General features: G+C 46.9%; 1 protein-coding gene across 1 annotated transcript in view; it reads left to right on the top strand.

Moving 5' to 3' along the window:
- Positions 1-24176, top strand: part of LOC143545042 (putative LRR receptor-like serine/threonine-protein kinase At1g53430) — a 48008-nt gene extending 23832 nt beyond the window's left edge. The window contains exons 3-6 of the mRNA XM_077036996.1: positions 22805-23018; positions 23108-23327; positions 23437-23491; positions 23808-24176. Of these exons, the coding sequence (XP_076893111.1) occupies positions 22805-23018; positions 23108-23327; positions 23437-23491; positions 23808-24176 (858 nt within the window). The remainder of the gene's footprint in view (positions 1-22804; positions 23019-23107; positions 23328-23436; positions 23492-23807) is intronic.
- The last annotated feature ends 1035 nt before the right edge of the window (positions 24177-25211 follow it).

Genomic DNA, 25211 nt, shown 5'->3' with positions numbered 1-25211 from the left:
TTAGAGAGGAGGATGAATCTTTATTAGACTTCATCACCCGCTTCAACTCCAAAAAGCTAAGTCTCGGCAACGTAAGTGAAGATCTTGTTCGCGCCGCTTTCATCCAAGGCGCCGAATACCCGGAACTTATCCGCACATTGACGGGTAAGGATGGCATGCCATCAACATGGGATGCCATCATGACGGCGGCCAAGCGCTTTGCCGAGACAGAGAAGCAACTGGGAAGGGACCTCCCCCAGAGTACACACCTCTACACGCAGAGGACAAGAGAGAACAATGTCCGGATCGCCCGGCAGAACAAAAAGAGGAAGCTAGGTATCTGGCAGTCAAGGGTAAACTTTGACACCTCATCCAGCTCTCGCCCTCTTGTTGGCGGAAGAAGTCACACACACCCGTCAAGCCAAAAGCACCGGTGGACGCCACTCACCAAAAGCGTCACGGAGATATTTGCCACTGAAAAGCTACCGTGGCCAAAAGCTCCAGCGATCCGGCACCGACCTAATGCGGATCAGAGCAAATCCTGTGACTTCCACGGGACAAAAGGTCATGGTACGGAAGAGTGTACATCCTTAAAAGACATTGTTGAAGCATTCGTCAAGGATGGAAGATTGGCACACCTGGTGGCATCAATCAAGAAGGGAGGACGGAACGACAACCGGTACCGGGGCAACGGACGAAAGCCCGTTGACATCAGCATCAACATGGTTCATGGCAACATCAGAGGAAGAAAAAGGCGAACGCCAGAACCATGCGCGTGGAAGGAAGCTGAGGTGCGCTTCCCGCGAGTACCAGGAGGACCCAGCAAAGAAGGCCCTATCGTCATAAAAAGCCAGCTGGGGCACTACATCACTTCTCGCACTCTTGCTGACAACGGCGCCTCGTCAACGGTGATGTACAGGCAGTTCTTCGACAAGCTAGATGACGAAGACAAGGAGCGCCTGGAAACGATATGCGCCTCGATGGAAGGGTTTGATGGCAGCACAAGCACCTCACTGGGTATCCTTTCTTTCCCCGTCACTCTTACAGATGGAAAACACTCCCGCACAGAAGATGTGGACTTTGTCGTAATGAGGAAGCCACACCACACGTACGACATTCTCTTCGGGAGAGACGGGATGGCAAGATTCAACGCCGTGGTATCCTCAGTCCACGGCATGATGGGATGGCCAACAGCTGAGGGTGTAGCGATGATCACCGGCATTCCCCAGGTATGCATCGCATCTGTCTCATCTAAACCCAAACCAAAGATGGCTAAACCAACCATCACCGAACCAGAAAGATGGGCCTTCAATGGCAAGTACCCTGACCAGGCCGTAACCATTGGCCCAACAATTGTTGATCCCACACGCACCTTACTTAAGCGCTTATTACAAAGGAACGCCGACATCTTCGCGTGGACACCAGCTGACATGACTGGTGTACCCCGGAGTAAGGCAGAGCATAAGCTCAAATACGATCCGGCTGTCACACCGATCGTACAAAAGCGCAGAGTAATGGGGCCAGAACAAACTAACGCGTGTAGAACCCAAGTCAAGGAACTTCTTGACGCAGGCATCTTACGCGTTAGTAGATATCAAACTTGGGTTGCAAATCCCGTTATGGTACCGAAGAATGACAAACAATGGCGCATGTGCATAGATTTCAAGGATTTGAACAAAGCATGCCCCAAAGATTGTTATCCGTTACCTGAAATTGATCTTAAGGTGGATTCGTTGGCACCATTCCGCCTTAAATGCTTCCTGGACGCGTATAAGGGGTACCATCAAATCCACATGGCCGTTGATGATCAGGACAAAACCGCTTTTCGGACGCCCGATGGCACATTTTGTTATCAAATGATGCCATTCGGACTTAAGAATGCCGGGTCCACATACCAACGCCTGATGGACACAGAGTTTCATTCCCAAATTGGGAGGAACTTGGAAGTCTACATGGATGACTTGGTCATCAAAAGTCCTGACCCAGAAGCGATGTTGAAAGACATCGAAGAAACTTTCAACACGCTCAGGAAGATAAACATGAAGCTCAACCCGAGCAAATGTGCCTCTGGAGTGGAAGAAGGGAAGTTCTTGGGGGTCATCGTCACTAAAGATGGCTTCAGAGCGAACCCTGAAAAGGTCGAAGCCATTATCAAAATGGAATCACCTACTACCATCAAACAGGCTCAGACACTGAACGGACGACTAGTGGCACTTAATCGCTTTTTGGCAAACCACGCGGATAAGTCGTTTCCCTTCGTGTCAACATTGAGAAACTGTTTGAAAAAAACGCACTTCCGCTGGACACCAGAAGCGGAAGCAGCTTTTCAGGAGATTCGGTCACGCTTGATCGAACTCCCAACACTCACAGCACCAGAAGCGGGAGAGGAGTTAATCCTATACCTTTCCGCAACTGATAGAGCAACCGGGGCAGTCCTGCTAGTAGAGCGAAAGGGCATCCAGATGCCAATCTATTATGTCAGCCGTATCCTGACAGACGTAGAAACCCGGTACTCTACCCTCGAAAAATTAGTCTTAGCACTTTTACACGCCTCACGCAGGTTAAGACGATATTTCCAGGGTCACCCAATCACCATCCTCTCCAACTTCAAACTTGCAAACGTTCTAGGCAAACCCGAGTTATCGGGACGCCTAGCCAAATGGGCAATTGAGTTAGGAGAATACGCGATAAAGTATAAGCCAAGGCCAGCCATAAAGGGCCAGGTTCTGGCCGACTTTATTGCAGAAGTGCCTGTATCGCGGGAAAAAGAGTGCCAGGAAGAGGCTCAACCCTCTCCAGCACAAGACATCAATGATGTCAGGCGGCTCTACACTGATGGGGCAGCCAATAACGAGGGTTCAGGAGCAGGGTTAAAGCTAACCAACCCAGCGGGCCAAGAATACACCTACGCTATTCGATTGGATTTTCCAAGTACGAATAACGAAGCCGAGTATGAGGCATTCCTGGCTGGGCTGAGAATTGCGCGTAAGATGGGAGTGAAAAACTTGGAAGCCCACGTGGATTCCATGTTAGTAGCAAATCAAATCAACGGGACGTACACGGCCGTGAACGACACAATGGCCCTGTACCTCGCACAAGCAAAATCCCTTATGCGCGATTTCAATGACTGCAAAGTCATACACGTCAAGCGAAGTGAAAACAAATCTGCGGATGCGTTAAGCAAGCTTGCTTCATTAGCCTTTACCCACCTAGGAAAGGATATCCGCATTGAACTCCTCGAGACACCTTCGGTCCCCCACAAGGAAATTTGTGTCATCCAAACCGGCACGGAAACGTGGATGACACCAATAATAAAATACCTTGCGACAGGTACACTACCGGAGTCCAAAACACAGGCAAGAAAACTACGCTGTAAGGCACTGAATTATCAACTCGTCAATGACATCCTTTACAGACGTAACTTTCTTGGCCCACTCCTAAGATGCGTGGACAACCAAGATGCTGACTACCTCCTAAGGGAAGTACACGAAGGCATCTGTGGAGTACACGCAGGTCCCCGCGCTGTTGTAGCCAAGCTAAACAACGCGGGATACTTTTGGCCGGGGATGCATACGGATGCACTGGCATACATCAGAAAATGCAGGTCTTGCCAGCTTTACGCACCCAACACGCACCGCCCGAAGAATGAACTTGTTCCAGTCACTTCTTCATGGCCATTTCAGAAGTGGGCCATCGATGTGACAGGCCCATTTCCTACAGCAGCAGGAAATGTTCAGTTCCTAGTGGTAGCCATCGACTACTTCACCAAGTGGATAGAAGCAAAACCTTTAGCCCAAACAACCGCGAAACATATCAAAAAATTTATTTGGGAATTTATTATTTGTCGTTTTGGACTTCCACAGAATTTGGTGAGCGATAACGGCACCAACTTTGCTGACAAGAAGCTACAACAGTGGCTGAAAGAACTTCAAATCACCCACACCTTTACCTCAGTGGCACACCCGCAAGGTAATGGTGAGGTGGAAAGAGCAAATAAGAGCATCGTCGAAGGCATCAAGAAAAGACTATTGGAACACAGATCTGGCTGGGTGGACGAGCTTCCGCACGTCCTTTGGGCAAACAGAACGCTGAAGAAGGCCAGTACGGGAGAAACCCCGTTCAGCCTCACTTATGGCACTGAAGCCATGGTCCCGGTCGAAATTGGTCTGCCCTCACCAAGGGTCTTGATTCAGCCAGAAGACAATGATGCAGAAAGACGGTTGGATCTGATGCTAACCGAGGAACGCAGAGACTTAGCCGCAGTGCGTGAAGAGAACTACAAACGACAAATGCAAAAGTACTACAACACGCCGGTAAAACTCTGCAACTTCAATATAGGAGACTACATACTGCGTAACAACGAGGCTTCAAACCAAGAGCGCCCGGGAAAGCTGGCCCCGGTCTGGGAGGGGCCATACATTATCAAAGAAATCCTGGGAAAGGGCGCATACCGGCTCGAAAGGCTCGATGGCACTCCCATCCCAAGAACATGGAATGGAGCTCAATTACGCAAATGTTATATGTAGATCAATTCCAAAACTTGTAAAGAAAAGGCCTAGAGCCACTTCTAATGGAAATGATTCTCCTTTCATAATGTGTTTACCTTTATACTTATGAACTTCCCACGCTGGTGCCGGTATTCACCGCATGAATGGGGAAGAAGTAAGTCTTTACGTGTGGAAGGCGGCAAAACCCGCATAAACACAACGTTAAAAATAAGGAAAAACTACACGCAGGTCAGATGTAAGTAAAGTTTAGCCATCCTTGTAAGTGCAAGTGACGGTCCTACCCGCACAATCACGAACAAGGAAGCAAAACTTCAACCTATCATCTACCACGTTCAAAGGTTATCCTAAAAAGGATAAGGAAAACCTACACGCATGTCAGATGGTAAAGTTTAGCCATCCTACTACGTGCAAGTGACGGTCTTACCCGCACAATCACGGAAGGGGAAGCAAAACTTCACACCTATCTACCACGTTCAAAGGTTAACTTATCCTCAAAAAATGAGGAAAAACTACACGCAGGTCAGATGGTAAAGTTTAGCCATCCTACTACGTGCAAGTGACGGTCCTACCCGCACAATCACGGAAGAGGAAGCAAAACTTCACACCTATCTACCACGTTCAAAGGTTAACTTATTCTAAACACGTGGAAAATTGCTAACTTAAACTAAAGTATGTAAGTCATATAACGTTTATAAAGCAAGGAATCCAATGAAACAAGCGGTCTTAGCCACACAAAGATTTACATTTCATAAATATTCGTTACAAGAATGGCCGGGTAACTACCCGCCTACAAGAAAGTAAATCTATACAAACTAAATCTATCCTAGCAGCGGGAAGGGATCTTCAGGATCAGGCTTCAAGGCCACTTCCACTTGGACCAGCGCCGTCAGTAGAGCGTGGCTGTTCAAGGAAGGCCTTAAGGATAGGTAGCCCATCATCAGCAGCAGCAATTTCATTCACCTTCTCCACCACCGGATGCGGGAAGGCGGCGTATTGATTTACTGCTTGGTCATATATGGCTTCAGTATCTACATTGTACAAAGGGAAGTTGGATGGCGGGACGCCTTTCTCAACGAACCCTAGACCAAGCAGGAAGCCGACCCGTTCCCCATCCTCGTGAGAAGCGTTGAGGGCTGCGCTCATAGCATCGTCGTAAGATGTCTCTGAGAAGACCCGATGCACAACCTACAAAGAAAAAATACAAGTATCAGAACCTTTTCTATTTATAAAGAAAAGCGTAAAGACATGAAAAGCTTACCTGAGACAACGCTTCTCGAAGAAGCCATTCCTTGGCAACCAGAGCTTCTTGGAGGGCGGCTTGAGCTTCGTCACGGGCGCGTTCGGCTTCATTCTTGTTGAGGTTGGCAAGCAACACCTCTTTAGCCGCAGCCTCTTCGACGCCCTTTAGCTTACGCTCGGTATGGTCAAGCACCCCCCTCTGGTCCAGGATTTCTTGAAGCTTCTTAGCATCCTCCATTGCCAAGGCATCATGAGCCTGCTGGAGAGCCTCTAATTTTGCTTTAAGCTCTTCATTCTCCACGCGTAGAGGCTCAGCAACAGCTTCAGCCTTGGTGGCCCTCTCGGTTGAGTTCCTCGCAGTTTCCTTAGCCAGCCGAAGCTGTTCATTAACAGCTTGGGCAGCCTTGGAACGGGCCTCGAGTCGAGCCTGAACTTCAACCTCAAGGGCCTTGAAGGCCTTCTCCTTCTCCGCAGCCGCTGCGGAGAGTTTTTGGTTCTCCTCCCGGATAGCCCGCGCCTGAGCTACTTCTTTAGCGCGAGCCGCTTTTAACTTGTCGTTTTCACGACAAAGCAGCTCGACGCGCGGCTGCATCCGGGCGAGGAGAACCCGAAGCTCATTGCTTAGCCTACCCTCTTGGTAGCTAGCCATGGCTTCCCCCAACGCACCACTGGGAGCAGCGTGACGAGCCCATTCCACGCACTCCACAGGGGTACGAAGGGTTGTTCCTCGGCGTATGTTCCATCGCGGAACATACACTTCATTGGAATCCGACACTGCAAAAAACAAAAAGCAGTTAGGAAAAGATGATAAAAAATATATGTAGAAAAATAGGCCAAAAGAACCCTACGCACCTGTAGGGTCAATTACAAGCCGATAGCCGCCGAACCCATCACCTGAACCCAATGGAAATCCATCCAAGAGGTCAGGCAGATGGGAAGGTGGCTGAGAGATGCGAGAAGCCCCACGCGTACCTGATGGACCGGCCGTCGTTGCCGATGGTGGGGGCATGGTTGCAGCCGCCGTGGTCGCCACCGCGGTCGCTGCCGCAGAATCCGCAGCAATCGTAACCGCCGGCTCTGTGAAGGATGCTGTAAAAATCGCACTCACAGCCGGCGGTGACGTCATCTCGGCTGGAACAGTCGGCTCAAAGGAGTGAGCAACTGATCCAGCGGAAGCAGGCGCAGGCGCCTGGGTCGACGCCTCAGGTAGGCTGACCAAGCCTACCGTCATTGGCGGAGAGGTACTACTAGGCGCTTCACCCTGGAATGCGCCAACATCCACGCCTGCGTAAAGAAGAAAAGTGTTAAAACAGAAAGCTATGAAGATAAAAGATAAAGGAAAATTGTACTTACGGGTTTTCTTGAGCCTAAAGGTACGGAGAGGCGGGGACGGACCCGATGGAGCCGGCCTCTTTGCGCCGGTCTCCGTCGTCTTCTTTGGTTCTCCGGAGGTGACAGTCACAACCTCCGGAGCTGTGGTCTTACCGCCACCGGGATTCCCCGCCACCTCTTCGCTCTCGGTCTCCGAATCAGACCGAGGCGCTGGATCGGCAGTGGAGGCCTTCTCCTTCCCCTTCCCGCCGGCAGCCTTCTTCTTCCGCACCAACGGAGGACCATCTGCGGATTCCTCATCAGAACATACGATTAGAGGAATTCCAGCAGAGGTTTCAGCATTGAGGGGTCGAGGGGCGAAGAGCGCCTTACCTGGCCGACGGGCGCTAAGGATCTCATGGCCTAGCGGATAGACCTCCACGAACCGATCCGCCGTTTGTTCTAGGATGGGCAACTCGTTCCCATCTAGAGCGCGAGTACCCATCCGTGCGGGACCGTCAGCCTCCCGCGGGTTCAGGAGCAACTGCAGGTCGTTCCCCTCTGAAATAGACAAGAAAAAAGTTAGAAGAAATTCAAAATCAACAAAAGGGAAAAAGGCATACCGTAAGGAACAGAGTTCGAACCGTATTCGAGGACGATCGGAATCTTGCGCGCATCAGCCTCCTTCCACACCCGGCTCATCCCCAGCATCACCATCCCGGACTCCGCAAACCGGTAAACCGGAGATTGGACCCGAGATATCTTGGCAAACCATTCCGCCTCCTGGTAGCTGGAGGCGTGAAGGCTAGGAAGTGCCTGCCCGTTCTTGAATTTCATAGCAATGGGGATGGCACGGGCGGATATGAAGAAAAACTCCCTCTTCCACGCGCGAAGACTGCGCTCGGTCGCACAGATCTTTAAACCCTTAATCCGGGTTGTCAACGTGTACCACCCCTGGATGCACCTCCAAGTGTAGAAGGTCATCAGGCGGTCAACATAGGGCTCAACGCCCAGTATCCGGCACACCCACTCAAAATGGCGAATCTTGGCGATCGCCATGGGGTGCAACTCGGTCGAATGAACAACATGCCTCTCAAGGACACGGTAAACAAACTTTGTCAATGGGAACCTAAGATTCCCATAGACAAAGAATGCTGCATAAACCCCGATCTTGCCTCGGGGGGCATCGTACACGGTCTGATGGGGTTCAGGAAACTCAGGCTCGAGAGACTCGAGCATGAACTTCCTGACAACATACCGGTACAGATCGCCAGGAAGAGCACACTGGCACTCACCAGAAGTACTCCTGTCGTCAGCTGTAGAATCGATATCACGAGACATCTTGTAAAAGAAGAAAACGATTTCGGGAGAATGCTTGCCTGAAAAGGATAAGTATTCGCCGGAAATCGCAAAGAAGATGAAGAAGAGTGAAAGTGTGGATTACAAATAACCCTCTCCCCCTTTATATACTAATCGCAATTAATGCGATGAAATTAATGCGGAAGAGAGAGAAAACGAAGGTGCAATGAAACTATGACACGTGGCAAAAAGCAAGCTGGCAACAGCTGTTGACAGGACGCACACCATTAATTTCGCGGCCACGCGCCCGAAAAATCGCGCCCACGCGCCTGAAAAAGCGTCTGGAATGACCATGTACTGTCACGTCGCCATAACTTCCTGCACGTCCTGACACAGTCAGAAGAAACCGTCGCACGACGTTTCAGATGTTTGGACTGTTCCTCTTTCCACCAACTCTTCGAATTTCGAAATTCAAAATTCAAAAAGATTCAAAAGTAAGCGGGAAAATACCCCTTACCTTGGCAACCAAGTAACCATAAGACGGGTGCGGGTACAGTGTCAAGGCAAAACCCTTCACATACTTAGCACCCGCAGGGAATTGACGCCAGGAATACCTTGGAAATAAAGTAACCGTAAGACAAGTGCGGGTACAGTGTCAAGGCAAAACCCTTCACATACTTAGCACTCTGCAAGGAATCCAAACCAAGAAGGATTTTCTGGGCAATGCTTGCGGAAACGGGAATAACATCCCCGCATGATGGGAACGTCGAGAACTATATTGTTTGAAACTCCAAGATGGAATTGGTGGTTTTAGCATAATTGATCACTATGTTGAAAACTACCAAGACCCCATGGAGAATCCACACAAATGGGACTCAACGCTCCTGATGTGTGAGGAGGTTACAAACCTACCCGCTTCATACCCAAAGATCAAGCAGAAAAGTCGGGAATTTCTGCGTGACATCAGGAAAACTGCGGGAAGAATCACCACGGAAAACCTAAAAACTAAACCCTTTTCAAAACCCTTAGCTAAGTCCAAAAGTTCACCTCACTTATTAATAATTCATGAGAAGAACATTGGACTGGGGGGACTTAAAGAGGTAGGTCCCAGCAGAGCCCAGTTGGACGCGCAAGACTCACCTAAAACAGGGACGTCTGCGCAGTGACCAACTGCTCCAGCAGGACCCACCATGCTCAAAGAACCTTACGCGCAGTACGCCAGCTGTACCCGCAGGGAAAGCCTCCCAATGGTGAAGTACCCCGCCTGTTCCCGCAGCTGCGGATACAAGCCATCAGGGAAGGCTACCCGCACTAAAAGCAAGGCTACACGCACAAGGTGTTAGCTACTTCAGTAGTCACATGAAGGAATGAGCAAGGCGGGAATACTCCCGCCCAAGTGAGCCAGTCCGTATGCTTCTGGAAGGTCTTTCGTACTATACCTACTAAGGTATGGGCGGAACAGACAAATTGACCAGAGCAGCCCATGAACTAATCACAGGGTGACAGCTCACCGACAACAATACGAGGAGGAGCACCCTCTAGTACTGTTTGTCACTATTAGCCGCTGCCTACTCACCAACCCTTACGAGGGGACGTGCGCAGCCTACAGTTGGTGGAACAGTGCGTAGCCGGCAGTAAAGGAACAGTATATAGCCGACCTTATTACTGTTGGCCGTAACCTATCCACCAACCAGCATGGCCTGTGCATAGTCCACTGTTGGTAGAACAGGAATACTATTCAGCCGGCTGTACCTGCTTGGAAACCTACCCTCGGCTATAAATACTCCAACACCTTGGAATGGTAAGGACATCATCTGATATCTCAATCTTATCTAGCAATCTCTTAATATACTCTTATATTCAGAGCAATCTAGTCTGATTCTCACGCCGGAGGGTGGTCACAAGGAGGAACCCCCCCCCCCTTCTCAGTGACGAGCTTACGGTGTCTGTTTTGCAGGTCTCCTGAAGAACAACCTTCTCAGCTAGATCTCATCCGTGGGAAACATTACTTAACCCCCAGATTATCTATAATCTGTCCAGGGTTTACTTAGTGTTTCTTCAATATACAACAGCACGCGGTAGTCCTATTTCTCTGACTTATTATGGACTGTGTCTGATGAACGGAAAGTATACCGTCAAGCTCCACTTTACAGAGATTTTGTTCAAACAGTACAAGTTATTTAACATCACGGCGAGGCGTGTATTCGATGTCTATATCCAGGTAATTATGCAACGTATTTTTCAATATATTTATTTTAAGGCGAGAAAAAGGATATGACCTTAGAAATTCTCCCAAAAATACATACATATGTGATATGTGTGTGTGAATATATATTAGTAATAGCAAAAGTAATTGATGCATATGTGGCCGCTGGTGTAATACTGGCATATGGTTTAAGTCCAATATTGGTTTAATACTGGCATATGTGGCCGCTGGTGTTGCTGTCATTTTTGGGTTGGGTATGCCTGTTTGGTGGAAATACGGCTTTAAGTGTGGAAATACTACAGATAGAGGTAAAATTTTCATTATCTTACAATGGTTTGATTATATACATATATACGTGGCTATGGTTATGATATTGCTTTTGATTATCTTCATTATATACTAGGTTAGAAACTCATGTATAATTATAAGGGTTGAATAAATCCAATATGTCGTAAATAAGTAAATATTATGAAAACTTGTATCAGGCATCAGTGAAATAAAAAATAATGATTATTTAAGAATTATAGATACCGGATAAAAATACTAGCATATAAGGAACCCATTATAATTACAAGGATTGAATAAACTTGTAAGGCCAATATCTTGTGACTTGCGATATCAAATTACGATACTGTTATATATTTTATGGTTGAAGAAACGTGGATTGGCTCACTGGTAGACGATCAACTTTCCTCGGGTATGAGTATGCTATTTCACCGATGGTTCTCCGGAGTATGAATTCTTCCACCTACAAAACGAGCAGCACCGTGAACTTACCCCTCAGAAAGGGACAGAGGGGTCCTCTTTGGGGTAACCCTCCGGTGTGAGAATAAGAGATTGTAGGAGAAGATAATAATAATCTGAGAGTGAGTAAGGAATTGGAATCTATTTTCTTGCTTACCTCCCCTTGTGGAGGTGGTGTGGTATTTATAGTGTTAGGGTTTCCAATGATTGGGCTCAGATCCCATTAGGGCCTTTTTGGCCTCCTCCTGTTGCTTTGCACCACGTGTCCTTAGGACACCTGGTGCTTTTTCATTGATTATTCTCTGACCCAGGTATTTCACCTGACCCATGTGCAATCACGTGGTAGCACATGGGTTTTGCTGAGTTGTCCACCTTTCATTGGCAGCTGTCAACATCAGCATATTCTTATTCCTTAAAGGATACCTTCTGGAAGGTTGTCTGACGAGCACAATCAAGGTTGTCCTTATCCTGATTTGGATAAGGACGAGGTTGATTATGTGCACGTGTGATATGCGCCTATCCTGAGGATGCGCGAGGTCTTCTCTTTATTCTCATGCGCAGATGTTTCATGCGCAGATGTGATATGCGCCAGCATATGTAATATGCGCCACACGCAGATGTGATATGCGTGAGCATATATGATGCGTGAGCATGTGATATGCGCCACGCGCAGATGCGCCACGCGCAGATGTGATATGCGTGAGCATATATGGTGCGTGAGCATATGATACGCGTGAGCATATGTGATGCGTGAGCATATGTGATATGCATGAGCATATGTTTTGGCTTTGTGCCTTCATGATATCTTGATTTCAAGCCTCTTGTCTATATCTTGTGGGTTGACCCGCCCCGCTCGATGTTAAGGCGGGTACATACCTCTTCAAGCCCCCCCAGTCTAATGTGTGTCTTGTCTCGCGCGAGCGAGGTAAGATAGATATTAGACTTAATAGTTCTCTTTTAATAGGGTTTGTCTTTTCCTTTTTTATTTCTCATCGTTGCGCGAAATTCTATCCTTTTGGTTAAAATGAATCGTCCATGTACGTGGTTGGTTGGTGCTGACATGCGTCAGAGATGGAGACATGTGTCAGACTTTTCGTGTGCTCGAGGTGCTACAGTTGCCTTTCATGTCCTCTCACACAGTGTCAGGAACACGTGTCGCGCTCGCGTTGGCCTGCACCTGCGAGTGGGGGCGCGTGAACTCTGATCAGTACCTGTTTCGTTCCCTTTTATGTCCCCTCACACAGTGTCAGGAACACGTGTCGCGCTCGCGTTGGCCTGCACCTGCGAGTGGGGGCGCGTGAACTCTGATCAGTACCTGTTTCTCTGTCTCCTGGGCCTATAAAAGCAAGCCTTTTGAGTTGTTATTCTTCATCTTCATTGTTATTTCAGAGCTTTTTCTTTCCTTCTATTTTTATTCCGATTAAGAGCCTGTCTTTTGCTTCCAGATTTCCGTTCTTGAAGTAACCTCTGTTTGATTCACAGTTGTATGTCTGATAACCCAGACGCCACAATCTCCCCCAGCAGACGCCGTGTAAAATCATTAGTCATGTCCACTTTGAAGAAGACCGGCAAGGGAAAACGGGCTGCTGAGGCCTCGTCGGAGGAGGTGGGGAAGGGCAAGACAATGAAGAGGTGGGATGAGATTCCCTGCAAGTTGAGACAGTCTGATTTCGACAGTCTCATCGCCTCTCAGGGTTTTCTCCCTGAGTACGGCTGTATGCTCCCGGCGGCCGGGCAAACGGCGGCAGATCCGCCCACCGGCTATATCTCCTTATACTGCCATTTTTTCACTCACTGCAACCTTCGTCTCCCGATGACAAGGTTTATGGGTGCGCTGCTTAAATTTCATGGGATTCACTTGTGCGCATGACTCATTTTGAGTTCATGTGCAAAGCTCAGCGTGAGGAGCCAACCCCTCGGCGCTTTCAATTTTTTTATAAGCCAAAAATCCAAGATTCTTGGTTCTCATTCGTTCCTCGCAGTCAGAAGGTCAAGTGCTGCACTGTTTCCTTCAAGAGCCTTCATGACTGGTCTGAGAAATTTTTCTATATTAAGGCTGGTGTGATTCCCATCCGCATGACCATGCGCGCGATCACTTCTGCGCCCGCGGATGTGAATGTTCTTAAGAACCCAACTGGCGCATGGGTTAATAAGTTGACTGCTGAACCATCCCCCGCCAAGAATATTTGCGAGGAGGCGCTGGTGGGGGTTGGCATGAGCAGGAGGTGGGCCGACAGCGCGACTGAGCCTGTTATCCAAGTTGATGGATTATGTGAGTTATTAGCTCATTGCATTATTTCTGCGCGAATATAATTCGTTTTGCTGATATCATTTGTCTTGTTTTATGCAGTAAGCAAGGAGTACGTCCACGCCGCCTATGATGAGCATATGGAGGGTGGCTCTGTCGCGCTGGGCGCTGGGGAAGTTGGCTTCCCCTATCGCTTCGCTGATATGTTCATCCCTGTTGATTTGGGATTTTGCTTTGACAGCGATGCGCCTGGTAAGCCTTTGTACTTATGCTTATGCCTTTCGAATACCAAATTTGGTTAACATTTCTGTTGCACGTATTGTAGATGCGCTCGAGAACTATGAGCTGGAGCTCGCGGAAGAAGAGGTGGAGGAGGAAGCTGAGGTGCCACAACTCAAGCGTAAAGCTAAAGGGAAAACTGGCGCAGGGGCCAGTAAAAAACAGAAGAAAAATGATGCCCCTGTTGCTCAGGATCCTCCTACTCAGGCGAAGGGACTTAAGAAAACCAAGAGGTTTACCTCCAAGGTTTCCTTGTCTTCTTTGCCTCAAGGTGTGGGCAGTCCTCCTGTCCACACGAGGTATGGTGCCGCCACCTCCTCTCTTCGCGCGGCGGAAAAGGGAAGCGGCGCTGCGCCTGCTGTTTCCTCTTCAACAGGTATACTTTGTTTATACTTTATGGTTTTATAAGCATGATTCTGATAGAGTTATTAATGAATCTTTGCTCACTCAAATGTTTGTAGAGCCGGCGACCTTGGTGGATCAACCTCAGGCGCAACAAGGTACCGAGGCTGCGCCGAAGGTTGCTTTGAAGTCCCCTGTTTTTCCCTCAAAAAGGGGGAAAATGGACTTCATGGCGATGTTTAACTCGCGAACGGCGGTGCGCCAAGGTATATATTGCGCTTTTATTTTCTGACTTTTTTCTTTTTAGATCAAGTCTTGAATCATTTCTCTTTGTTGGTTTTTTCATAGGCATTATAGCTGGCACACAAGCTGCTGGCGGCACTGCTGGCGCCGGCGCCAGCGCCGTTGGTTCTGCTCCTGCTCCTGCAAGCACTGAATCTCCCCTCATTGGGATTACTAAGGAGCAGGAGGCTGTTTTACGCGCTGATCTCGCGGCGTCGAGACCTCCCTCACCTCCTCCTGCGCGCAGCCCTTCTCGCGAGACTGGTTTTGATTTTTCCAGGTCGCAGGAGAAAAGGCCTGTTACAGAGGAAGATGAGGAGGCCCATTTTGACGACTCCGATGACGGCCGCGCAAGCCCTGTAGCGCCACGAGATTTTGTGGCGCAGTCTTCTCATGGGGCTGGCGCTGACTTTTCTGCTTGCTCCCCGCAGGTATAAGTTCGTTTTGCTCCGCTGCGCGGACTTCCATATTAGTGTTTAGATGACTAGAACGTTGCTTTGTGTTTGCAGGAAGCCGATCGCATATACCGCCCGAGATGGAATATTACTGAGGATAGCTCATTTCAGTCCATGGGGGTGTGTGAAGACTTCTGGGCTCACTCCGTGCCTCCAGCTGAAAGGAGGTTTCAGGAGGAGCGCGCCCGCGTGGACTTGCTCAACGACCATCTTTTCGCTGGGTCAGCGTTCTTTGCTGCCTCCCAAGAGCTTCGCTATGATTATGTAAAGGTGCGTGATGCTCTTGCGGAGGCCAAGCAAGAGGCTAAGGTATCTTCTTGGAATCTTTCTGACGCTCGAGAGAGAGCTGAGAAACTCCAAGCAGAACTCAGCGAGAACCGAGCAAGTGCCAACGCTGCCTTCGTGAAGCGCGGGCATGAGCTGCAGGCTGCGCGGGAGAAGCTGCAGGCAGCAGAGGCGGACGCGGCCAAGTATGCGCGGCGAGTGCGCGACTTGGAGCTGGATGCAGAGGCGCGTGACCAAGCGCTTGTGCAGTCTATCACAGACAAATCTTCATTAGAGAGTGAGGTTGCACGCCTGAAGAAGGAGCTTGAGGCCGCGCAGGCAAAGAAGGATGAAGCCCTGGCGACGGCAGCGTCAAGCCAAGAAGCGCTCGATGCTGCGCGAGCAGAAAGGAAAGAGGCCTTGGCGGCAGCAGCGTCCGACAGAGAGGAGCTGAAACAGACCAAGGAAACTGTTGAGTTGTTAAACTCTCAGATTCCTGCTCTTGAGACGTCTGTTTCTTCCCTCGCGCAGGATCGCCAATGGCTAGTCTCACAGGGTATGACTCGTTGCGCTTATGCGATGAAATACTCAGACGAGTTTCAGACCCTTGTGATGGATTGCAACGCTGCCTCGCGCTTGGTGGGTCGAGCTGAAGGGTTTAAGGATGGCTGTGAATATAGCATGCTGAAGATGAACCCATCCGACTACCCTTATCAGCTCGACGTTGTCTGCGCGGACATGGCCGAGGTGGGGGAGAAGTATTTGAATGCTCCCATTCCCATCCTTGAGCAGGTATTTTAACCTTAATGAGTTTACCTTGACTTATTTTCCTAGTCTTTTTGTACTCACACTTTTCCTTATGCTTTGCAGATAGCCTTGCTTGCTGATCAGCCCGATCTCGGCGCTCTAAAGAAATTACTTGACGAGTGTGAAGGGGCTGGTGGCGGCGATGATGGCGCGGGCAATGCTGCCTCTGCTAGCGGCTCTGGCGTGGCCAAAGGACCCGCTCCTGACACTATTGTGATAGAAGACGACTCCATTCAAGACGAACAGCTTGACTATGGCAAGTTTGGAGATGACGAGGAGCGGGCTGTGCCAGATGCCGAGGGAGGTAATGATGAGGGCGATGAAGAGGCTGACGTCGACATAGAGACTTGAGAAGCCCTTCATGTTTTTTTTTATTTGCAGTTTGTATCTCATCATTTTGTAAATTTGTAACCTTCTATGTTTTGGAATGAAATTTTGTTTTTCCCTTATTCGCATCTTGCGCATTCCCCATTCATCTCTTTATATTGCATGTTTGCTTGTTGAATATAAGATATGCTTGCACGTTGAAATAAGAACAAGGTTGTAAGGAAATTATTTTACTTAATCCTTGTCATATTTTAAGTGATTTTGCAATATCCTGACTATATTGACACGTGCCTTGGCGTTTCATTATTCCTCTTTTGCGCGACGTTATCGCGCATTTATTATAGGGAGTTATGAGTTTTTTAGCCTTTACGTGTCAGTATGTGTTACTCTGATATCCATTACAATTCCATGCGCGACCTCGACCTGAGACCTTAACAACTATGTTTTGGCATGTGCTTTGCCTTAGTTGTGCTTAGGTATTTTTATGGTCTAGCTGCGCAGCATGTAGGATGGATCTTGTGAGTGATTTGAGCTAAGGCTCGTATTATTGGGCTAAGGCCCTGAGCTAAGGCTCATATTATTGGGCTAAGGCCCTGACGTTTTAGAGTTAAAACTCGTTAACGCGTTTGAGCTTGAAGCTCGCGCATGTATGTTTTACTTCGGTTTATTTTTGTTTTGATGTCAATGCAATGTTGTCATATTGCTCAAAATTAATAAAGGGAAGTGTGAAACATGTATGCAAAAGGTAATAGAACACACATTAAGAGAAGATAGCGCGTATCATTATTCATAATGGCTTAAAAAGCCTTGATTACAAACTTGACAATTTTTACATGAAACATTTTCTAAGCTGTGCTGCGTTCCATGCGCGCGGGATCTTCTTTCCATTCAAATATTTTAAAGCGTATGCGCCTTTTTCCAATTATTCCGAGACTTGATAAGGTCCCTCCCAATTGGGGGACATCTTTCCCGGGGGTATCGCGCGGCTAGCTTCATTGTTTCGAAGGACAAAATCATTCTTCTTGAAGTGGCATTCTTTCACGCGCTGATTGTAATACTTTTCTAGTTTTTTCTTGTATTTGGCTTCACTGATGATAGCCGCTTCTCTGCGCCCTTCAAGTAAGTTGAGATCCAACCTTCTTTCGCGCTCGTTATCAATCTTACTCATCATGAGCACTCTATGGGATGGGCATCCAATTTCTGCTGGAATCATAGCCTCCGTTCCATAGGTTAGGCTGAACGGGGATTCGCCATTGCTGGTTTTGCTTAATGTCCTGTGCGCCCACAGGACATTAGGTAGCTCCTCGACCCATGAATGGGATTCTCCCTCCAACCTTTTCTTCAGCCCATTTAGCAAGCTTTGGTTCGCGCGTTCCACTTGGCCATTCCCCTGAGGGTGGTATACTGAAGTGAAGATTTGGTTGATGCGCAATTCCTTGAGCCAACTGGATATCTTCCTGTCGGTGAATTGTTTGCCATTGTCGCTCACAATTTCCATGGGCAGGCCAAAACGGCATATGATGTGGCTCCAAATAAATTGCTTCATCGCCTCGGCTGTTATTTTTGCTAGTGGCTTGGCTTCAACCCATTTTGTGAAATAGTCTACTGCCACTACCAAAAATTTTACTCGCCCTTGCGCTTGCGGTAGGGGAACCACAATATCGATTGCCCATTTGTGGAAAGGCCATGCGGAGGTCACCGGAATCAAGTTGTTCTTTGGCCGCATGGTGTTTGGCGCATAGCTCTGACACGCTTTGCATTTTTGGATCTCTTTTAACGCGTCCAAGTACATGCCTGGCCAATAGTAACCTGCGCTCATTGCCTTGGCAACCACCATGCGCGGGCCAGCATGTATTCCACAGATTCCTTCGTGTATCTCTCTGATCACATAGCTTGCTTCCTCAGCATCTAGGCATTTCATGAGCGGTCCAAGATAAGAGCGTCGATATAACGTACCATCAAGCAGTTCGTAGTTCTGCGACTTGTGTCTTATCTTCCTCGCCTGTGCGCGATAGTCCGGTATCTTTCCCTCCTTCAAGAATTCCATTAATGGAGTTATCCATGATGAAGGTGTTGTATGAATTACAAGGACAGACTTCGCTCCCACCGACGGGTTGCTCATTACTTCCACCCTGACATCTTTGCCAAAGTGATCGAAGCTGGTTGATGCCATTTTACTCAGCGCGTCGGCAGACTTGTTTTCACTGCGCGGAATATGTATGATTCTGAAGAAGTCAAATTGCTCGATGAGTTTTCTCGCCTGCTCTAGATACAGAGGCATGGTGTTCTCATTGGCATCATAAAGGCCATTGACCTGTGCTGCTACCAAGTATGAATCAACATGGGCCTCTAGCTTTTTAACTCCGAACTTGTGCGCGATGCGCAGACCAGCCAGCAGGGCTTCATACTCAGCTTCATTGTTGGTGCTCTTGAAATCCAACCTGATTGCGTAAGTATACTCATGACTTTCTGGATCCACCAGCTTGAGGCCTGCGCCGGACCCTTCATTGTTTGAAGCTCCATCAGTGAATAATCTCCAAACATTTTCTTCATTATTGGCTCGCGGAGGGTGTACCTCGCGCTGAGCCTCTTCAATTTTTCCTTCAGGGATTTCTGCGATGAAATCAGCTAAGACTTGTCCCTTTATTGCTAGACGGGGCTTATAGGCGATCGTGTGCTCTCCTAATTCCAGCGCCCATTTTGTCAGCCTTCCTGAGAGCGCGGGACGCCGCAAGACTTGCTGGATGTTGTAACCAGTCAGAACTTCAATAGGATGACCATTGAAATATCTATGAAGCTTGCGCGACGCGTGTGTTAGTGACAAAACTAACTTTTCCATGATGGAGTAGCGCGTCTCAGGATCTGTCAGCACCCGACTCACATAATATATTGGTGTTTGGATTCCCTTGCGATCCACCAACAACACTGCGCCGATGGCGCTCTCTCCTGCTGACAGGTACAATGTTAGAGTTTCGCCAGGAAGTGGAGCTATGAGCGCAGGCAGATTTATTAGACATTCTTTTATCTCACTGAAAGCTTGCTCGGCCTCAGGCGTCCACTTGAATTGGCTTTTCTTTAGGCAATTTCTCAATGTGTTAACGAATGGGGTAGATTTGCTTGCATGGTTCGCTAGGAACCTGTTGATTGATACCAATCTACCATTCAACTTTTGAACTTCTTTCATGGTGGATGGTGAGGGCATGTCAAGGATAGCCTCCACCTTCTCTGGGTTCACCTTGAAACCATCCTTGGTGACCATTACACCGAGAAATTTCCCTTCTTCTACGCCAAATGTGCATTTGCTCGGGTTGAGCTTCATGTTTACTTCCTTTAGGCGCCAAAGGGTTTCTTCGATGTCTTTGAGCATTTGTTTTTCCTCCCTGCTTTTGATCACCAAATCATCCACGTAGACTTCTAGGTTTCTTCCAATTTGCTCGTTGAAAACCGCGTCCATGAGTCTTTGGTAGGTGGCTCCCGCATTCTTCAAACCAAAGGGCATTTTTGTGTAACAAAAAACACCCTTGTCGGTTCTGAAGGCAGTCTTGTTCTCGTCTTGTGGTGCCATTTGAATTTGGTGATAGCCCTTATAGGCATCCAGAAAACATTTGAGCTTAAATGGCGCCACGGAGTCCACCTTCGCGTCAATGTTTGGGAGGGGGTAACAATCTTTTGGACATGCTTTGTTGAGGTCTTTGAAGTCAATGCACATCCTCCATGACCCGTTGCTCTTCTTTACCATCACAGGATTGACTACCCATGTCTGGTATCGTATTGGGCGGATGATGTTTGCGCGCAGTAGATCCTCTACTTGCTCATTCATGGCCTTTGCCTTCTCATCCCCCATGATTCTCTTCTTTTGAGCAATTGGCTCTACGGACTTGAACGTGTTGAGAGAATGTTGCGCCAGGTCTCGCGGAACCCCAGTCATATCGGAATGTTGCCACGCGAAGACCGACATATACGTTGTGAGCAATCTTTTCATTCTCAACCTTGTGTCGTCTAATATCGTAGCTCCAATTGTGATTGTTTGCTCTGGGAATTTTGGGTTGAGAATCCATTCCTCTGGCGCGTTGTTTGCCATTGGAAGTTTCATTCTCCCTTCCCGCGGAATACTTGTCACTGCGCACAAATGATCTCGGTATACAAATATTACACCTGTTGGTGTTGGGAACCCCAACGCGCCGTGCGCTGGCGACGGTATGGCGTTGAATTGGGCAATCGTTCCTCTACCCAAGATCATATTGTGGCATGAAGTGGTGGGTAAGACCAAGAAGTTGACAATTTCAGCTCGCTTGTGTTTCTCATCCCCCATAGTTAGTTCAAATTGTATCTGACCTAAGGGGTGAATGATTTCATTTGAAACACCCGAGATTGGTGCATTCACAATTTCGAGCCTTGCTTGGTCTGCTGGATCCAACTTCCTGAAACATTGCTCATACATGATGTCTGATTCACTGCCAGTGTCCACCAGGACTTTTGACACTTCATAATGAGCAATGTGTGTAGTGATGACTAGAGGACTGCTGATAGAAGGGCCTCCTCTGATTCTTGGGAAGATTACTTGTTGCTCGCGCCAATCTCCTTGGACTTGCGCGCTTCTCTTCCTCGATCTTTGCCCTTGCCTTCCTCCCTCGGCTACACAGATTCTTTTGAACTTTTTGCTGGCTGAGGCTCCATCTGGTTGTTCATTCTCTGGTCTTGGGTTTTTCACCAGGTGAGCCAACTTGCCTGATTTCACATCTCTTTCAATCGCATCCTTCAAATGGTGGCATGCATCGGTGTTGTGCCCTGTGGACTTGTGAAACTCACAATACTTGCCACTGTTTGGTGGTCCCTTATAGTGTAGTGGCTTGGGGCTTTTAAACTGGACATTCTCTGTGCTTAACACTTGTGAAGGCGTTTTAGTGAGGGGAGTCCATATTCTTGGTAGAGGTCTGTTAGGCTCTCTGCCGCCTTCCCTCTTGTCACCCTCTCCGCGATTACGACTTTTTTTTTGGGGCTGGGGTGAGCTTGGTTGCGCCTGCTTTTTTGCGGGAGAAAAACTGGTTTGTTGCAACCTGGACCATACAGAGTTTTGTTTGCCCCTCCTTTCGTTGTTGCGCGGTGCTTCTGCTTGGTGCCCTCTTTCTCTTGCTCTATCTTGGGCAATTTGTTTTTCATTTCGCGCGAAGACTCGCGATGCTTCCATTAGCTTGGTCCAAGTGGTTGGCATGCCATCTCTGCTCACGAGAGCTCTGCGGAGTTGATCACTGCGCGCACCTTGTATAAAGGCCACGCGCAAGAGTTGCTCAGTGATACCTCCAATTGCAAGAGATTCCTGATTGAAACGAGTTATGTAGTCTTCAATCGTTTCATCATTCCTGCGCACGCAGTGCATGATGTCATCAGGGTCGCGCGTGTGTCTGCGCTGCTGTACGAAGTGAGCTTGGAACTTCTCCAATAGCTCTTCGAACCCATCGATTTGCCCAGTCGGCAAGCTTTCGAACCAGACACGCGCCGCGCCCGTGAGGCAGCGAGCAAACATGTGACACCATGTTGGCATCGTCCAGCTTTCTAGGTTTCCAGTGTTATAAAAACCTTGTAAGAAATCATCTGGATCTGTTGTGCCATCGTACTTGCCCAACCCACTTGGCATCTTGGTTTTGTGTTGAATGGGAGCCTTCGCGATGCGCTCAGTGAATTTTGAATGCTTCACCAAGATGGCTGGCCTGTACGGTGTGGTTACGTCCACTTGCCCTCTCGCTGGTGGGTTGTACGGTGTGTTCAGATCCAGATCGGCTTTGGCTCCAGGCGCCATGTTCATGTGCGCGCGGAGCTGTGAGCCTGCTGCATGAGTATCTCGCGTCTTCCTCATGCTGTGCACTTCTTCATCACTAAAATCAGCGTGTTCAGTGTAAACAGAGTGACCATCTTCCGGCGCGCGCGCCCTTTTTGTTGTTCCTTGAATAAGAGATTGTAGGAGAAGAAAATAGATTCCAATTCCTTACTCACTCTCAGATTATTATTATCTTCTCCTACAATCTCTTATTCTCACACCGGAGGGTTACCCCAAAGAGGACCCCTCTGTCCCTTTCTGAGGGGTAAGTTCACGGTGCTGCTCGTTTTGTAGGTGGAAGAATTCATACTCCGGAGAACCATCGGTGAAATAGCATACTAATACCCGAGGAAAGTTGATCGTCTACCAGTGAGCCGATCCACGTTTCTTCAATGGTCAAGTGATAAATGACATGTTTCACTACATCTCGCCATCTCTAACTTTGAATTTTCGTATCCAACATTTTTTGTTTAACAGAGCTAGAGCTGACACATCAAGATTTGCCCACTGGGATTTTCACCCTAAGTCAAATACAAAATTTTACCAGAGACTTTGATCCATCAAACTTGATTGGAAAAGGAGGTTTCGGTACGGTTTATAAGGTGCTATTGAATTGTCGAAAGTTCAAAAACATGGCATTTTATTATTATTATTATTATTATTATTATTATTATTATTAATTAACCTTTTCTTGTGTAGGGAGAACTTCCAGACGGCACTTTAATTGCCGTTAAAAAACTAGCAGAACACTCTAAACAAGGAATTGGTGAATTTGTTACTGAACTTACTATGCTTAGCAGACTACAGCACCGAAATCTTGTCAAACTTCATGGATGCTGTGTGGAAGAGAATCAATTATCTTTGATTTATGAGTACATGGAAAATAACAGCCTAAAAACTGCCCTATTGAAAGGTACTTCAATTTCTTACCAAATTCATATGGGATCGATGGATCTTAGTAATTAATATAGAAATTAAGGAAATTGTCATTCAATCCTACAGATAAAAACTTGACATGGCCTATGAGGTTTAACATATGCGTAGGGATAGCCTCCGGCCTGGGCTATCTTCATTTAAATAGAACAATTCATCGCGATGTAAAGCCTGATAATATTTTGCTAGATGGGGATCACAACCCCAAAATCGCCGATTTAGGGATGGCAAAGCTGCGGACTAAGGAAGATATAGACAGTATCATTGAAACACGCGTAGTCGGAACTTTGTACGTTCTATTCATACTGTTGATCAAGTCAATAACTTCTATATATATATATATATATGCTTTCGTTTTCTGATTTTGATTTATCTATTTACTTTTTTTGGCTCTTAAGTGGTTATTTGGATCCGGAATATGTTAAAACTGCATCCATGAATGAAAAGTCAGATGTTTTTAGTTTTGGGGCGTACTCCTAGTTATCGTGACAGGAGAAAAATGCTGCAAAGACCTCCCAGATCGTGAGGACGACCAAGACTATTATGTTCTTGATAAGGTGAGCAAAAGCCGTGTAGTATTTTTTGATCTGATTATTGTACGTTATAAATGGACAAATTAACTAAAATCACCTCCTATCTTCACAAAAATAAGCTCCTTTTCGTGATTGTTTTCTTGAATTCTGCAAACGTACACCAGTTATATATATATGATTTGAATCATGGCCAGAAAAGCCAAACTGTAACGTTTGTTTGTTTGTTTGCTCCGCAGGCTCGTTCATTGCAACGTAGTGGACGTTTATTGCAGCTTGTTGATAGCGCATTAGGGCGGGAGTTTGCGTCGGATGAAGTATCGAATGTTTTAAATGTAGCGCTACTATGCGCAAATGACCGTCGCTATAAAAGGCCAACCAAGTCTCAAGTTTTATCAATGCTTAAAGGAGAGGCTTCATATAGAGCTTTTAAATGGTTTAACTACCCTCTAAACGATGCTGAAACCAGCAGCACAAGAACAAACGAAAACACCAGATCCACAAATTACGGTGATTATCGCGACATCTCTGAATCACGAGAACCATTAAACGAAATGGATTCATCTTTGACATGCTCTAGTGTCACGGAGTCACATGATTCCACCTAGCCTAGTGTTGGACCAAATCACCCATCAATTAGCCCTCACTACAGCCGCCAAATATTTCACGGCGTTGGTTAAATCGGGTAGTTAATAAATGTAATTGACAATCAAGTATAAATACCCCTCAGTCTCAATCATTGTAATATATATATTAACAATCTTTTTATATATCGTTTAACAAATTCTCTGTTGGTCCTAAATCACAAACCCAAGAACACAAAAAAGGAAGAAAAAAAAATAGTAATCTTTTCTTTTCTTCGGCGGCTTGAAAATTTGAATTTCAACAAATTATATGGTTTGATCAATCCGTATAAAAACAAAATGGGTTGTGGCCTTGTGGGAACACATAGAACCCGCATCTGAAACCCAACCGAGCATAAAGAAAACCACCATTGCATATATATATTTCAATCCATACCCGAAAGTTTAACGCTACAAGTCATGTCTAAATAAAAGACGGCCGAAGAAATATGGAGTGCACTTAAAACAAGATCTACGTAGGGTAGGGGTAGAACGTGTACAAAAGGAAAAAAAATCCAAAGCCTACTTTCAAACTTCATTTGAAATGATGAAAACTCGCAAGATTACCCAGCGGTGTTATTTAAATTCTAGTTTCTAACATAATTTTTAGCTAGTGATACTTGTGTACTTCATTAAAATCAAGTAGCATATTGTAGGTAAGAATATTATATCTAACTATACTATTGAATTTGTTTGATCAATGGTCATTACTTAACATGGCATTCTTGTAATTTTAATATCCCCAATTTTAATGAACTTTATTACAAAAAGGGTAATTTAGTTTTTTTTTTATGTACATCATTCAAAACAAACATGTAACTCATAATGACAACTAAATCCCCTAACTATAACCTCAATCTCAATATCACAATCTCGTCAACTCTCTCTTCCGAATTTATTATTTAAAACATATGTGATAAACAATTTTATTAATTAAAAGACATTATTTAAACCACAACTAATTACTACACAACATAGTAAAACAAAGTCAACAAGAGTTATATTTTTTCAAACAGAGAG

This window comes from Bidens hawaiensis, unplaced genomic scaffold (assembly GCF_021521415.1).
Source record: "Bidens hawaiensis isolate Kalapana, Puna unplaced genomic scaffold, B.hawaiensis_p1.1 tig00013810_1, whole genome shotgun sequence".
Lineage (NCBI taxonomy): Eukaryota > Viridiplantae > Streptophyta > Magnoliopsida > Asterales > Asteraceae > Bidens > Bidens hawaiensis.
This window is presented reverse-complemented; position numbering and strand designations above follow the sequence as displayed.